Source organism: Mus musculus, chromosome 7 (assembly GCF_000001635.26).
Source record: "Mus musculus strain C57BL/6J chromosome 7, GRCm38.p6 C57BL/6J".
Lineage (NCBI taxonomy): Eukaryota > Metazoa > Chordata > Mammalia > Rodentia > Muridae > Mus > Mus musculus.
The window spans coordinates 125741679-125759385 of NC_000073.6; the positions used below are offsets into that span (position 1 = coordinate 125741679).

The window sequence follows — 17707 nt, forward strand, 5'->3', positions numbered from 1 at the left end:
ATCTTGTGACCTAGTGCACACAAAACCCTCGGGAAATCCTTTACCCAGCTCAGAGCACTGGGCTTTCCTAATCATGCAGGGTCAGGGGAAGAAAGTCTTTAGCCTGAAGGGCAGGGGCTTCAGGAAGAAGTGGCACTGAGCAGCATTAGTGGGGTAAAAAGGGAGAGGAGAAGAACAGAATCAGCCTCAACTGCAAGCAAGAGCACAGGGGCCACAAGCAGTCCCCTGTGAGAAGAGAACACATAGCACACAGGGTCGATGGCTTGCTGATGAAGACTCTGATCATTCATCCGTTTATTCCTTCACCTTTGATATATGCCATCATGTTTGGAGACAGACTCTGAGCAATAAATGAAATATAAAGGACATCAGAATAACAATTGGGCTGGGCTTGAGGCTGCATGGAGTGTGGAAGTTATTAGGTCAGGTCTTGAGGAAGTCCCTGTTGAGGAATGAGCTTAGAAGAAAGAAGTGATAAGCCACAGGGATCTCTGGGAAACAGAAGATCTGCAGAGGGAGCATAGGCTAGAGCGGGGGATTCAGGTGAGCCACTGTGGAGCCCAAGCAGAGAAGCGGGTGGCTGTTTAGGGGCAGCAGTGGATGGTACTGGGAAGGGGCTAGTGGCTGTGATGTTGGATAGGGTGTATGGGAAAGAATGGAATGAAAGGAAGGTCTAAAGGTGCGAGAGGTTGTAGGGGAATGGATGGTAGAAAGGTGGCCAGCAGCAGTACACAACATCTCCATCATTCTGTTGCAGAGGGAGCAGCAGTGATACTCTGAAGTCTGTCTGGAACTAAAGAGCCACCGATCCTATTTATTTATTATTCATTTGTTTGTTGGTTGTTTTGGAGGAGAGAAGGTGATTTGACTTGTTATTTAAGTAACACATGAAGCTCACTTGCTTACAGATAAAAAGTTACTGTTAACCAGGATGGATTGCTGATTGTTTTTTCCATCTCTCCCTAACTCCTCTTGGAGTAACTTGCCACTGAAACCTGGCATGTGTTCTTCTAGACCATTCTCCATGTGTGTGCATGGCTGAGTGATATGAAACACATATTCTGAAAATACGTGTTTCAGATTTATCCTGGGTAGCTTTTGGCTCGTGTTTTTTTTTTTTTAACTGATGTAAAAGTTCAAATATATGCTGATTTAAAAAAAAAATAACCTTCATCTAAAGCAAAACAAAACTGGGCACGGTGACTCATACCTATAACTCCAACACCTGAGAAGCTGAAGCAGAAGTTCAAGGCTAGGCTTGGCTACATGGTGAGTTCTAGGCTATCCTGGGCCACAGAATAAAATTGTCTCAAAAATCAATCAATCAAACAAACAAACAAACAAAGAGGACTAATGGGGGCAGATATATTGCAGAGGGTTTATCTGTCCCCACTGGAGGTCATTGGGATGTTTTCAACCAGCTTTCTGTACCTTTTCCTAGGGCTCTTATGAATCCCTTTCAGCTGGGTTCTAGGGAATAGAAAGATCCAGTCACAGGTTACCATGCATTATAGTGTCCTGTCTTTCCTATTGCAGTGAATTCTACCTCTTTTTTCCCAGAGTGCCTATGTGAGCTGGCAGGGGAACACCAGTGGACTCAAGCAGATCTGGTTGAAGCAGGCTCTTATGAAAGAGCCTTGCTCCTAGAGGCTCAGTGACCATGAAGGTGGTGGGCTACTGTCACCCTTAAGAATATGTTCGTTGGTTAGATAAACACTCCGCTGGGGGCCAGACAGACTCTTGAGTCCTTCCTTTCATTTTAGAAACAGAGCAGTCAGTCTGCAAGCCTGACTTCTTTCTGCCTGCTTCTGTCATTCCTAGACCGCCTCTACAGCTTGAAGGTACCCCTTTGACAGCCGCCAGGAGCAGCATTGTAAAAGCGCTATTTTGATTAAAGCAGGCCAACTACCCTGTCACTAGTTCCCTTCTTCCCTGCTGATGTTCCACATCCTGTCTTCTGCTACCAACCTGATACCATTCTATGCTTGCCACTGCAACAACACTTTCAAGGACTGGTGCACAGCCTCAGGCTGAGATTGTCACTAGCCAAGCTGCCTGCTATAAAGGTGTGATGGCAGTCCCTCTCTGGGAGCAGACCCAAACCTACCCTAGCTGCTTTCCCTGAGATAGTCTGCCCAGTCACTTCCTGCATGGAAAGGAAAGTTGGCGCTTAAAAAAAAAAGGTAAGGCTGAAAAGATGACTTAGTGGGAAAGTGCGACTGTGAGGACCAGAGTTTAAATGCCAGCACCCACATAAAAGTCAGGCGTGGTGGTGTGCTTCTATATAACCCCAGTGTCGAGGGTGCAGAGATAAGAGGACCCTAGGACTTGCTTAACAGTCAGTCTAGCTGAAGTGGTGAGTTCCAAGCTCAGTGAGAGACCCTATTTCAAAGAACAAAGGTAGAGTGGATGCTGCCCATGGTAGTGCGTACCTCTAACACCCACCACTGTGAGGCAGAGGCAAAGGCAGATAGATCTCTGGGTTCAAGTCCACTCTTGTCTATACAGAGAGCTCCAGGCCAGCTAAGGCTATATCGTGATGCTCTATTTCAAGACAGAACACAGCCCTAAGGTGGAGAATGATTCTCACGCTTTTAAGATTCACCTTCAGAGATGACTGCCATTTTTGGAATCTCTCCCAGTTCTTCCTTCCCTCCTGTAACACAGCTCCAGGGGATGGAATGCCTCTGACCTCTTCGGGTACCTACATTCACACATGCATACCCACACAGGGACACATACATATGAGTAGTAAAAACGACAAGCCCACCAGCTGTCCCTCTTCTGTGTGTGTGTCCGGCTTCTTGTTAATTTGCTACCATCCTTAACCAGGCTCATAGCACAGAGTCCTGACCTCCCCCAGCCTGGCCCCTCAGATATCAAATCCAGGAACTGGCAGCTTTGTGATGCACACCTCCATGACAACCGTATTTCAGATCGGAGACCATGGGCTAAGGAATTAATTGCTTTTTGGGAACTTGGGAGTGGACAGTTTGAATCTGGGTCATTGTGGAAATCCTGGCTAAATCAGGATTACCCATGAAATGCTCTGGAGGGTGGCCTTTGATGTAATATGTCTCAGATCTGCCGTAGGAGTCCAAGGTCAAGGAGGAATCACAAATTATCCTAGGACCCCAAATTTGATAAAATTCCCTCCCACTCCTGTTCCTAGGCCTTGGTCAGAAAAATTCCTTCCACTTCCTCCAGTCCTCTAACACCTGTCTGAGTACAGCATAGCCTCTACTTCAACCCAACACCCTCACTGCTTCCTGACACGCCTATCCTCTACTCAAGCAAATGCCTCATGGCTTCCTGTTAGGTTGGTTTTAAGGACAGTTGTCCTTGCTGTGTCCACATAGTTCTTGTGGTCTGCAATTCTCAGTCCTGTGACATGCTCTGCATCTTTGTCCCCATGGTGGCAGGCCCTTGGGTACCCTGTTTCTTCTCTTCTTGCTGTTCTTGCTCAGCTGTGGTCTTGGTCTGAACATCTGCTTTTATAAGACCCTCCCCTCTGTACATACTGACTAGCCTGCTCAGATACAGCTCACACCAGCAGGCAGCTCCTCAGATCCCTAGAATAATCAAATCTCCTTTCCAAGTTATTTGTGCTATCAGCATGTATTGATGTATGCATTCGTGTGTATATGTGGGGAGCAGCTTGTTTAAATATCCATCTTCCCCAACAGACAACCAGCTCCATAAAGGAAGGGACATATCCTGGCAAGGGACAGGAAGTGCCTAGTAACTCTGCAGGAAGGTTGCAAAGAGGGAAAGGAATGACCTGCCACATCTATATTCTTAGATAGGTATATGAAAACTCGTGCTGTCAGGCCTTTTGAATATTTTGTGTGTGTGTGTGTGTGTGTGTGTGTGTGTGTGTGTGTGTGCTTCTGGGGCTTGAACCCAGGACCTCCCAAGTGTCAAGCTGAAATACTTGTCTAGCCCTTCTTGGTATTTTGAGATAAGATCTTGTTACATTGCCCAGGCTGGACTAAAACTTAGGCTCCAGATTTACACTAGTGAACACCGAGCACAAATGTCCACTAAGTAGCTGGGATTTAGGTGCCAATGTACTAGTGAACATTGGAGCATAACTTCATTCTGGGTCCCTAGATCCTGGTGCTTTCCCCTAGATGTGAGAGAGATCTTGGCACCTGACATTGGGTGTCCACAGGCATCAAAGATGCCTCCATGTCAGAGGGCCAGGCCTCCCACTGTGTCTGTGGTCAAACAGCATGTTCTGACCATATTCTGTGCTCCAAGATGGACTCCGGGGTCTCTTCACATTGTGCTTTCACATGCACTGCTCCTTCCCAGATGGCCTTCCACCCCACTGTCCTCACCTGGTGAGCTCCTTCTGGACTCAGTGTCATGGGAAGCCCAGCCAGCCACCATAGGCAATGCCATGCTCTGCACCCTACTTACACTGCATGGCCCAGACACCTTCTCTGTTGTCTACCACATGGCATGAGACCAATCATTCTTTTTCTACCTCTTAGTTTTCTGAAGATGGGGATTTTAATCTTTCTTCCTTTCTTCCTTTTTTACTTCCTTCCTTCCTTTCCCCAAACACTCTGTCAGCAACTTGTATGTGCTAGGAACCAGCAGCCCTGAGAGATAGAGTGCAGAGCCTGTGAGTACTGTCTCTGCCTTTGGGGTTGAGCATCCATTAGGTAAGACCACAGGCAATGAACAGATATTTACAGTGAGACTCACCAGACTGGAAGGAAGGGGTTGGCATAAGACTGGGGTCATAGGGAACAGCCTAGAAGAATTTCTTGGTCAAGCAAGCTCACACCCCCTGCAGAGGGATTCAAGGTAGAGGTGGCAGCAAGGGCAGCAGTTTGGAGACTAGACTTCCCTGAAAAAATAGCCAGAAGGATATATGGCTCATGGGATTTAGTGGGAAGATGGAAACGAAGCCTATGGAGAGTGCTGACAGCACACTGCTGACATTTATCTCTACCTCCACTCTGTAGCCTGATGCCTGGCTATAGGAAAAGCACAGGGAACAGTGGTAGGGTTAATAGGAACCCCTCGCCCATTTCTCCCTGCTTTTGAGGCCTGGTGGTGGCTCCAGGGTGACACCAGCTCAAGCAGCCATGTCTGCTGGGCTAGGAGTGACTAGAATTGTTTTCTGATAGAGCCCCTTATCTGGGAAAGGGTTGGGGTGTAAATAGGCAGGTGGAGACTAAGATTGGAGGCTAGAGAGGGACATTGCCACCTTGCTCATCTTTTTCCCATCAGGTCCAGGGATCATTCCAGCAGGACTGCAAAGCTGCAGCAGGTGAACTATAAAAGTTTCTCTCAGTCATTCTCACAATAATGAAGGGCAGGGATACAAACATAGTATCCTTACTTGGCAGTCGAAGTCTATGTACAGTGCATGCCTGAGTCCCCTCCCTGCAAGCACTGCTGGGAGCTTTAACCTCAACTGCAGGTCCTTATCAACTCAGGACTGGGTACCAGCAGGTCAAGTCTGTCAAACCCTCTAACAGCTTCTTGGCCACCTCAGCCTAAGCCATGGGCTTCCTTGTGAGCTGCCTGGAGGCCTGAGTCTGGCTTTGTCTGATCTGGCCACCTGCTGCCTCCCACTACCTGGTCCACATACCTTCAAGGTCAACTCTATGGTTTATAGGTCATCTCACTTAAAGAGCTCTTCATTTTCAAGAAATATTTTTTTTAATTATTTTACAGTATATGTCTGTGTGAGGGGTTATCCACACAAGTGCAATGCCCTTAGAGACCAGAAGAGGGCATTGGATTCGCCGGTGGTTGTGAACTGCCTAATATGGGTGCTGAGAGTTGATCTTAAGTACTCTGGAAGAGACTATACTGCCACAGAGCCACCTCTCCAGCTTCCACGAAGGCCTTCTTGAACCACTGGCAGAAACAGCACCCCCGCTGGCCAGCGCACCTGCTCACTGCTTCCTTCCCCTGAACTGTGAGCTCCAACTGCTGTTGTTCCGTCCCAATACCTTAGATGCACACCAGACCAACGTAGGTGCTTGAAGAACAGTGAAGGATGCATGGGTTTGTTAATGGGAGTTACCCCACCCTGCATGGGTATGTGTGTGTGAGGTGGGAGGGAGGGAGTCCTGCCTAGAGGGTCCTCAGGTACAGTCCTGTTTAAGCAAGTCTGTATTTACACCTGTGGTTGCCTGCTGTTTATGGGGGGGGGGGGTGCTTATATTTTCCACTTACAGCTCTGATAGAAGTTTCCTTTTAAATTAAACTCACTGAAGGTTTTAAAATTCTCTGTCTTCACCAGACTTGAAAGTAATTTATAATCCATAGGATAATTTTACAAGAGAATTTTTCTGAGAATAAAAAGAAATAAATGTAATTTTTTTCTATCAGATGTGGGTTGAAAAGGATTCTTCAGGTGGCTACAGGGAGGAATTCTTTTTTTTTTTTTTTTCCCATAAAAATACAGTATCCTGAGGCATCGAGTCCAGGGGATTCCAGCCTGGATTCCAGGTCTGCATGGGGACTATAAACCCTGAAGCCACATATGAAATCTCCAGATCTGGTTATCAGGTAGTTGTGGTGCATAGCCAGGAGGGAATGGTAGCCTGAGATATCAAACACTACCCCAAGGTCTCCCTTTATTTAGTTGCCTTGGGGAGTCTTTGTATCCATCTGCCCCAGGGCAGGAAAATCCGTTTGCATTTTGTTGTTTTGTTTCATACTACCTCTAGGGGGCAGTCTCAGCTGCTGCTTTAGGTCTTCATTGTTCTGCTTCTGTTTGCAGCACAGGCATATTGGGTATAGAGGAGTTTTGAGGGAAAGTGTCCATCAGATGGGTTAGCAAATGTGGTTGAAACAGGCTTAGAGTTTTGACATTCAGCTGATATGCACGGAGGAGTCAGCACTCAACACTAGGACATGACAGAATCTCCAGCGACACAGAGATGTTGGACCTGGGTGGGTTGTGAGGTAGAGTTTTACTGTAAGGCACATGTAGTCATCCTTATTGTGGGCATATGAACATTGAGAGCATTTGATCACAAGCTTCAGGGTGCATCTTAGTACTAGTGTACTTGCCTAGTATGTGAGGCCCTACGCTTGGTTACTAGCATCATCAAAAACCAAAAGCAAAGCAATCCAAACCAAAAATCTTCATTAAAGTGTTGCTTAATCCTCTACTGAATGCTCATCAGAACCCTTCCTTCACCATGGCGCAGACTTTGGGAGACCATTAGCTCTTCTGCCATACTGTCTAGATCTCTAGAACTCTACCAGTTAATAGTTACACAGTCCAAACTGGCTTGAATAAAGAAAGGAGCGTAGCTGGGCACGGTGGCCCAGGCCTGGAATGCCAGCTGTCAGAGGCAGAGGTAAAAGGATCAGGGCCAGTCTGAGTCCCAGAGCAAGTTCCAGGTCATTCTGGGCTAGAGCAAGATCCCACCCTGCAAAAAAAAAGGGGGGGGGGAGGAAGAAGAGAAGGGTGCCATGTGCTGTCTTATTAATAAAAATAAAAGCTACCCAAAGTGATAGAGTGGTAACTCCGCCAATGAGGCTAGGAGACAGAATACTTGAAGTTCTGTAAAAATTAGATCTGGTACTGCTCTGGTTTCAGGCGTCCACCGGTAGGTAGGAACTTATCCCCCTGGGTAGAGGGCACCTTACTGTGTGTTATATTTTGAGCCTGGAGCTGGTGGCTTAGAGAGTATGTGAGAGGAGTGGGGCTGTGAAAATCCTCTAAGACCCAAGGCCTGGCCACATCCTCTGAGGCACTTCTGGTCCCCTTTGCTGCTGCATTTATACATTTTATAATGATTATGTGTCTCCCTTTTGGGCCCCAGGTACCTTTGGGCCAGTGCAGGTTGTACACTCTTCCCAGAAGAACCCTTTGCACATCACTTATGGGGATGTTTCCAGAAGCCCCCGCAGGGATCTGATTGGTGTGTGCCTATTGAATGGTTACAGTGCAATGCTCCTGTGGCACAGTGGCAAAGGGTACAATTCACATGGTTCACATGGTACATACTGTAAATGGTACCTGTGCAATGCAGCCATCATGGCAAGTCATCGGTGTATCTACAGGGCTGGCTTCCATTAAGTCTTGGTTATGGGGCAAAATGGCTCAGTAGGTTAAAAGCTTTGCCTCACAAGCCTGGAGTTCAACCCTCTAAACCCACATTAAAAAAAAAAAAATGGATGGAGAGAATCAGCTCTGTTTAGTTGTCCTCTAGACTCCATTCATGTGCTGTGGCATGTGTGCTATACACATTCATTGTGCACACAGACACAATAAGAGATCTAAACCCCTAGTGTGTATGTAAGGGTGCCCCCACACACACACCCATAGCAAGTACCCAGCAAATGTTGGTGGGAAACAGAGGATGAACTTGACCCTTTTTAGACTTTTCATCCCTTTGTTGCTGGCTTAGGTGTTTATCCCTTCACTTCCGAAATAAGGAAGTGGAATGTGGAATGTGCATTAAGATGTCTGCCTTTTGTTTCTGTAACAGAGCACCTGAGACTGGATGGCTTAGAAAGAAAGAAGCTTATGTGGCTCTGGGTTCTAGAGGCTCGGAAGTCCAGGGCATGACAGCAACTTCAGGCAAGGGACACCATAACATTGTGGAAAGTGGAAAGATGAGCAAGCAAGCATGTGGACGCAGGGACAAGCAGAGGGGCCTCCTGGTCCTGTAACAGTCTAGTTTCTCAAAAGTGATCCAGTCTCACAAGAACTCATTCACTCCCGTGATTACTAGCCCATTGTTGGAGCGGTACTAATCCCTTCGCTAGGTGCAACTCTTGTGGACTACACACTTCCCCCCTTCTCCCTCCTCAACACCATTGCGGTGGGAAGCAAATCTCAGCCAGAGTTTTGGAAGGGACAGATCACATCAGAACCTAACAACCTCATGTCTGGAGGCAGCATTGTGATTTGGAGCCAGGCCTGGACTCCAAGACCCAGGCTCAGAGGCAGACTCACAGGCCAGGACTGAGGGAAAGCTGAGCTAGTGGAGAGTCTTGCTTATTCAAGTATGGCTCACAGACTGGTTAGAAATTAATACAGGGCTTCCTAGCCATTCCTGAATCAAACCTTCCTGCCATCACAATCCCCAGGGGACTAGCATTTGAGAAGCAGGGGCTGGGAGAAGTGAGCTGTCTGGATGGCCTTGGTCTATGTGGCATCTGCCTCTTGGTGGGTAAGAACAGATACATTCCAGAAAGGGTCTGAGGGCATCCTGGCACACACTTAGATCTCTTTGAAGTATGTATTTCTTCTAAGAATGCCACCAAATGTTTCCTTCATTCAATACCATAATCTATTAGTGGTCACTTTAATATTTCAAAATGGTTATGTAAATTGCAATGGAGTTGCTGGTGTCTGGGAATAGGCACAGCATGAATTTCCTTGTCTCTTAAGTAGGGCGATAATAACCATCTCAAGAACTGCTACAAACATCAAAAAAGAAGGCTGGGTGGAATAACTCCTCCCAGAGTTGGGATGCTACAAGGATCTCTCCCAGTGTTGAGGTCTCTCCTGTACTTTCCTGCCTGCAGGGAGGTGCCAGACTCAGCCCCAGAGACGCAAGGAACCTCTTGAGGCAGCTCAGGAAACCAGAGAGTTCTACCAGTTTCTAAAGTTTCTTCTAATTTCATAATGACACCCTTTGTTATTATTGCTCACTGGCTGGGCAACTGGGTTAGCTAGCTTGAAGCCCAGTGACACTCAGAGGTTTGAGGGCCTGGAGATGTGGCTTGATGGTAGAGGGCGTACCTAGGGTAGGGTCTTGCTTGTTTAAATGTAGTTCACAGGCATCAGCTGGGAACTGGTTAGGGATGCCCATGGGACCTCCCCTTCCTCCTGAGACAGAATCTCACAGTCCCATTGTGACGTATGTACGCACCAACAGAAAGCTGAAAGACGTAAGGCTTGCTGGGTAGAAGGGAAAGCGTGGCTGACAGGGGAAGAGGTCAGCAGATGGCCACAGCCTGGGGTTTGCAGGACATGGGTGGAGAAAGGGGGTTAGGCCATTAGCGTTGGTCTGAGAGTAGCTTTCACTATTTCCCATCCCAAGGGCCCCATTGCCTGGTAACTGGAGAGAGAAGGGAAAATAGAGAGGGAAGCAAGTAGATGTTCAACATTCATAGTTGAAGCTAGAGGAGGAAGGTTGGTGAGAGAAGGCCCAGGCAGAGAGCTGTGCAGAAAGGGGTCCTAGGGCTGTGGATGCCAAGGAAGAGGCCGGGAAGACAGAGGAAGCAGTGAGTGCCCCTGGCCAGGCCTCAGGAAGCATGGAGAAAGGAGCAAGTGCACAGGTGCTCCTTTGCTCACCTAGGGATGCAGCCCAAGAAGCCTGCTACAAGCTGCAAATGCCTTACAGTGACCAATGTACAGAGGATCCAAGCGTGACGGTGCATGTCTTTAGTCCCAGCACTCCATAGTCTGAGGCAGGAAGATTGCTTCAAGTTCAAGGTCAGGATAGGTCCAGGGACTGAAGAGAGTGTGGGGAATCTATCTGTCCCCATCACTTGACTCTGCTATCTTTGCCACTGTTATTTTAAGGCTTTTCCAGACCTGGGCCCCCAAAGGGAAAACAGCTCCTTCCCTGAGTACCAGCAAAGTCCCAAGGCTGACCTGCCTGTTCTCCCCCGAACTGTGACTCCCTGGTCCTAGGCAAGGTGTACAGTGATTGCACTTCTAAGCCAAGGTTCTCTGGCTGTGTGTGTGTGTGTGTGTGTGTGTGTGTGTGTGTGTGTGTGTGTGTGTGAGAGAGAGAGAGAGAGAGAGAGAGAGAGAGAGAGAAACACGGAGACGGAGACAAAGACAGAAGGTCCCTTTTCAGCAGCCAGGTTGGGGTGATCTGGTGGTGATGACTGAGATGGCTGAGTAGTGTGTGTCCAGAAAAAATCTGAGATGCTGAGGTTTGTTTTATTTTATTTTATTTTATTTTATTTTATTTTATTTTATTTTATTGGTTGGTTGGTGTTTAGCTATTTGTTTTTTGAGATAGCATCTCACTATGTAGGTGTGGCAGTTCTGAAGATACCAACTCTTATTAGTCCTGGACTTCACAGGGCATGGGGAGACAGTGAGGAGTCTAGGACCCAACCTTCTTTCATGGAATGGTAAAACTGTGTGAGCTTGAGACCCACTGGGCTTCCACACAGTCCCTGGAGCTCTGGGTCGCCAGAGTGATGGACCAGAGGGAGCTGGGCCTTCGTCATGGTTGGCCTCCCAGATCAGCCGGCTCCTGCAGGCTGTGTGCAGTGCCCTGCTTCAGTGAAGGCCGTCCTGTATTTTGTTCTCACCCCACTCTGTTTCTTCCTTTCAGGGTTACAGTAAGGACATGGTGACAGACTTTGATGAGAAACATGATGAGTATTTAATATTGCTTCAGCAGAGAAACCGGTAAGAGCAAGCTGCCTGATGGCAAGCCTTGTTATTAGCCAGATAAACATTTATTCTGATTTATTAATAGCACACAGGAGTGGGGCAGAGAGCCCCCCATGCAGAGACTGAGGTTATTGCCAGCACTTGTAGCTCCACCCCTCCCCCACCCCCCCCATCCAGTGCTTTAGTTGCATCTTTTGATTGACCCATAGCAAACTGTTGGCTGTGCAGGCACCGCCTCTTGTCTCGTGATAGACAAGTGGGTCAGGGGTACTGAGACCCTTGTACATCACCTATATATGGTGGTCTGCATCTCTTGGGCATCAACCTGCCCTGGAAAGCTAAGTTGGTGGAAATGTGAACCAGTTTACCTTGTGACTGAAGTTGCTCTGTGTCATTTAAAGTTAGGGTGGGGCCTATTTGGCTCCAGTGCAGATTCTGGCAAAAGCTTAAAGCACTACAGTGTGTAGTGGTCAAGGTCATAGCAACCTGGAGTAATCTGAAGGCCTCTGTTCTTTTTCAAGGCCAAGCAAGTTTATTTCCAGCTCATTGTGGTTTGTATCCAGACCTGAACCTTCTATGAGCTCGATGTGCCAACTCAGAGCCTAGGAGCTGGGACAGCGGGTTATCTGGAACTTTCCTGTCCACACTGCTCAGCACTGCCATGGGTTTTAATAAAGGTCGAGGAGCAGAGAGCCTCCATGCTGATAGAGAAGTTGGGATCTAGGTTGATATTTTATAATATTGGTAATGAAGTCAAGTCAAACCACAGGCCAAACAGAGTTCTTCGGAACCACCATGGGAAGACTCAGCAAAGGCAGGAATTAGGACCTTTGTGTTATGGGAATAGACCGGTATTGCAGGTAAGTGGCCTGAAAGGTGTCACCTCAAATCCCATTTAGTTCTTATCTGGCTGTCTGGACACCTGTTGGTCTGGGGAGCCCTGGTGATGGTCTTGGGAGTGTATGGGATAACGTCATGCACTATTATGTAAGAGCTCCACCCATTATAGAATTTCCTCAAGACCCCTGTCTCTAAGGCTGAGGACGTGGCTTAGTTGATAGAATCCTTGCCTAGCATGTAAGGAACCTTGGGTTCAGTTTCTAGCACTGTATAAAAACTGGGTGTGGTGCACATGCCTGTAATCTTAGCACTTGAGGTATAGGTGGAATGATCGGAAGCTCTAAGTCATTCTTGGCTAAATAGTGGATTCACGGCTAGCCTGGGCTACATGAAACCTTGTCATACACACACACACACACACACACACACACACACACACACACACATGAGTGGTGCCTTCAGTGCTCAACCACTTAGCAGAACTCTCCCTTTCCCTTCCTCCCAGGGGCAGGTAGCTCAAGTGAGAACTGCAGATAGCTCATGCTGATTAGACCCCCATGGGTGTTTATCCTGGCATTTATGGCAAGGGGTTGGATGTTTTTATTCAGTCTCTGGCAGGCTGGATGCTGCCACTGAACACCTGGGTGATGGTTTAATCATCCTGGGCGCTCATCTGGGGAAGAGTGTCATAGCTCCTCATGAGCAGATTGTTTCTCATTAATTGGGGATCAATAAGTGCTATCCCAGAGCTGTTGGCTGACAGCATAGATGGGAATTTCACAGACAAGATTGCAGCATTGTGACAATTAAAAATATATCACAGTTGAGTTGCTGTAAAATGGGGTGGGAGTGGGTATCCCTGGATGCAGGAAATAAGAAGCCAGAAAGGAACCCTGCCAGAGCCTTGTGAAGAAGGGAATGCCCCGAGTGGTGGTCAGGTCGGCCTCAAGATGCCTTTTACAAAGTGCTAGCCAGACACTAGGTGCCATAGCTCACCAGCTTATCTTCAGGCCATCCAAACAGGCAGGTGGGGTGATGGCACCCATTTGACAGACAAAGAAGCAGGCCCCATTGTAGCAAGTAGGCAGTGGTAGAACTGGACTAGGCTTTATCTATTATAGTTTTTGACATTTTCATAGTGATCAAAAGGAGAGAAAGCTGCCAGGGCTGCCAGTGGCCCCAAGTACTCCAAGGCCTAGTTGCATGCCTGGCATGATGGTAGAGGCTGAGGACTACATTGGTCCTCAGGAAGAAAGTGAACCCAGGCAGCTTTGCTGTGCGTTGAACTGCTGAGAAGGGAGCATTGCCAGCAGAGATCTGTCCAGGAAGTATCTGCCCCTAGAACTCTGGTTTACAGGAACCTTGTTTTCATGTGTTATTTCTGTGAATGCTTACCATGTGCATAGCGTCACCTAGGAAAGGAACTAATGTATAAAAAAGACACAGGCTGTGCTTTTCATTTGTTTTGACATTTAAAAATTTTTTGTGGGAGGCATGTACATCATCATGTGTATGTGGAAGTCAGAACTTGCAGAATCCAGTTTCTCCTTTCACCCTGTGTCTTTGAGGAATTGAACTTAGATCTTCAACTTGTCAGCAAGCACCTTTACTAGTTGAGTCATCTCACCAGCACCACAGTTACTAGTTAGCAGCTAACTATTTTGGTTGTAAAGCTAAAATCCCAGGATTAAATGGTTTACTAACTAGGAAACAATTGGCTTATGGAGTGAAGAGCTCAATCGTGGGGACTGGGGTATATGCTCACCTGGCATGTGCCAGGTCCTAGCTTCCACCATGGCACTCTGACTTCAGGCATACCTGGTGCCAACGTTCCCCCTCTGTTTTCCTATGTAAGAACCATTGTCAGCTGTGACCCTCACTGACCAGTAGCTGGCTCTCTTGTCCTTTCTCGCTTGAATCTCCACCTGGGGCAACAGGTCATGATCTACAAACATGGCCCCTTGAGTTTCCCTCAGTGACCTTTCTCAAAGACCAAGTAACACAATTACCAGACTCTTGGATCTGGTGAAAATTTCCCCTCCATTCTCCATACTGCAGCCTCCTCTGCTGCCAGCAGATTAGACATGAGCCTTATCTTCCCAGTCATTCCGCATCTCTCAGGGCTTTGATCATGCTGCTCAATCTTGTTCAGATCTGCCCAGGTGTGATTACATCTCCAGTGAGGTGAGTGGCCAGAATCACTAAGGAGGTGCTGGGACAAAACAAGGCTGCCACATCTCTTGAGCCTCTTCCTTGGCCCTCCCTAGCTCTCCTGACAGCACATGATGACTCCGATTCTGCTATAATCAAGATGGCTTCATGCTCACCCTACCCCACCAGGAATCTTACTCAGGAAGAGGCTTGGGCTATAGACCCCTCACCTGTCCCTTTCCTCTGCCCAGCAGCTCTCCTCACCTTCCAAATACAGCTTCGAGGAGTTCCTTCAGGAACAGTACCTCTCTCCTCTCACTTCATGTGGCTTGAGTGGGAATGACTCTAAGCCAGGCTCAAAGGAGCCCTCCTCAGAAAGGCTGTACTGGAAGCATTAGGCAAAGAGTGCTCCCTTCCCCAAAATAGCATGTGGATGGCAGGGCAGCAGTGGGCCGCTCAGCTCTGGACAAGCAGGGACCCTACACCCTGGACAGCTCTACACAACATAGCCATCCATTTTAAGAAAGCTTTTCTGTGGTGCCACCTGAGTGTCACTGCACTCAGCTGCAGCAGGGGAGTTTCTTTACCCATTCTTTTAAGTCTGAGTAATTATCTCATAATTTATTAGTTTCAAACATCTACATTCTCATAAATCATCCTGCTTAAGTAGAGACCCACATGCAGTGCCAGCCCAGATCCTGGGCCAGGACAGGGTTTTAACAGTGATGTTGGGTCCCAGGGCAGTCTCTGGGAGGGAAGTCAAGGCGTGTTCTTCACCTGGTAGGTCAGTTTCCTGGCCGTCCCTGAGCCTGCTGACTCCTCGGAGACCTCTATCTATAGAATTCCTGCATTCCGTGCTCCCAGGAGTGTGCTGATCGCTGTTTGTAGATCAGCCCTTAGTGACTTGTGTTTTCCTTCTGTTCTACATTGTTGCCCAACAATCAGACACATTGCAGGCTTCCAAGGCTGGCAAGAGATAAGCAGTCTGTAATCAGAGTTCCTGCCATCTTTGTTGAAAAGATGGATGTGTCAGCTGCTGCAGAAATGGCTGAAAAGTAAACAAAGAAGGCGCTCATAATGCCACCACCTTCTTCCATGACTACTGACGTCATTTTTATATTTATCACCTTCCACTCAAGGACCACAAACCCAGAGTTTCTTTTCTTCCAATTTTATACTTAGCACATACATACTCTGCTTTGAATTTTTTTTCCCCCAGGCAGGATTTCTCCATGTAACCTTGACTGGCCTCGAACATATAGAGGTCTGCCTGCCTCTGCCTCTCTGCCTCTCTGCCTCTCTGCCTCTCTGCCTCTCTGCCTCTCTCTCTGCCTCTCTGCCTCTCTCTCTGCCTCTCTGCCTCTCTCTCTGCCTCTCTGCCTCTCTCTCTGCCTCTCTGCCTCTCTCTCTGCCTCTCTGCCTCTCTGCCTCTCTGCCTCTCTCTCTGCCTCTCTGCCTCTCTCTCTGCCTCTCTGCCTCTCTCTCTGCCTCTCTGCCTCTCTCTCTGCCTCTCTGCCTCCCAAGTTCTGGGAATAAAAGAGTGCACCACCACTGCCTGGCCTGTTTGGATTAGTTTTTAAAGTTAATGTACAACGTAATTAATTTCATCATGGCAACTATATATACAAAGCTACCCTTCTCTTCCATTTACTATTTGGTGTGTGTAAGTGTTTGTATATGTTTGTCTGTATGTGTGCATATGTGTGTGTACATATGGAAGCCAGAGATCAACCTTAGGTGTCATTCCCCAGTGACTGTTGATCTAGGGGTGGCCTTGCCAGTCAGGCTAGGGCCTGGGATGACAGTTTTGTGCCATCTGGCTTTTTTTTAGATCTGAGTTTTTTAGTTCAGGCCCTCATCCTTGGCAGGAGAACATTTCACTGAGTGCTGCCCACGCCCACCTGGTGAGGAGACCCCAGTGTGTCCTGGGGTCTTTCCTGAGACTGCTTCATCAGTGTCCTGACCTCTACTCCCTGGCATCAGGTGCTGGCCTGTGTTCAGGGTTTGTTGGTCTCAGTATTAACCTTTCTCCTGCCCAGAGTCAGTGCTTGAGAAGTGCTGGGATGTGCTTTCTGGGAAAAGATCAAACATGCAGCAGTCTGTTTTCCTAGTCCTCCTGAGAAGGGGCTGGGAGTTGCCAGCAGTGTCTGAGTTTGCCAGTTGCCATCCTGTCTCACAAGCTCCAGGAGTGCCATGTCTGTAGTGATGACCCTGGAGTTAAAGTACCCAAAGTTGTCATCTCAACCCTGCCACAGAGCAGCTGGGTGACCTTGGGCAGGTTCCTTGCCCTTCTGTGTCTCACTTTCCCCGTCTGTGAAGTGGAGTAAAGTAACCATGAGGAGTAATGTCTTCCTCAGCTGGAACGTACCTCGTGTTCTATGTCTGTGATTGGCAGCTCACAGAAACATGTTTATCAGCATTCCTGTGTACTCACAGCCACTCACAGATGAACAGGGCTAGCAAAAGAGCTTACTTCTTGGCATACATTGTTTGCAAAGACAAAGCCGGGGAGCTTTTGGTCTCCTCACTGTCTTTCCTGTATGGGTGTTGAGGGACGCTAAGCATCTTGGTTGGCAGTTCTGTGCTTTTCTTGATACCTTTGTTGTTTCAGTTGGCCCCAGATTGTGTGTGTGTGTGTGTGTGTGTGTGTGTGTGTGTGTGTGTGTGTGTGTGTATGTGTGTGTGTGTGTGTGTATGTGTGTGTGTGTGTGTGTGTGTGTGTGTACAAATGTGGAGTCTATTTTGTTCCATGGGCACTATCTACTTTGTTTTTGAGAAAGCAAGGACTAGCCTGGAACATGGTGATTGGCTAGAGTGGCTGGAAATTGAGCCCTAGCATATGCTTGTCTCTTCCTCCTCAGCCAGGCTTTCTTCCTTTTTTGTTTTGATTTTTGAGACCAGGTCTCACTATGTAGCTTGGCTAGCCTGGAATTCACAGAGATACCTCTGTCTCCTGAGTACTGGGATTAAAGGCCTATGCTACAGAGTCTGGGGATCAAACTCAGGCTCTTACAGTTGCAGGGCAGTCACTGTATCATCTGAGCTGTCTCTAGTCAGGTATTTTTACTTTTGTTTTAAGGCAGAACCTTTTACTTTTTAGCCCAGGCTGGCTGCACACTCATTTTAACCCTCCTGTTCCCAGAGATGGGATTATAGGCATAAGCACCAGGCCTGGCAAGAAGGTGCCTTTAAACACAAACACAGGCATGATGATTGGACGATCAGCTGATGAAATGCTATCCGATTTCTCCCTAGAGCCATGGGTCAGCACAGGGTAGTTTTGTATTCACCGTGATCTAAAGTCACTGTCTGTGTTGAAAGTTGAGTTTGGCACACAGTGCTCACCCTAATGTGATGGGT

At 47.7% G+C, this 17707-nt stretch overlaps 1 protein-coding gene across 8 annotated transcripts in view; it reads left to right on the top strand.

The window, feature by feature from the left end:
• The window catches only part of D430042O09Rik (RIKEN cDNA D430042O09 gene), a 166941-nt gene that overhangs the window by 33824 nt on the left and 115410 nt on the right, over positions 1-17707 (top strand). For all 8 annotated transcript variants that reach the window (XM_030242515.1, NM_001081022.2, NM_001358287.1 and 5 more), the window contains one exon: positions 11295-11371. In XM_030242515.1, the coding sequence (XP_030098375.1) occupies positions 11295-11371 (77 nt within the window). The remainder of the gene's footprint in view (positions 1-11294; positions 11372-17707) is intronic.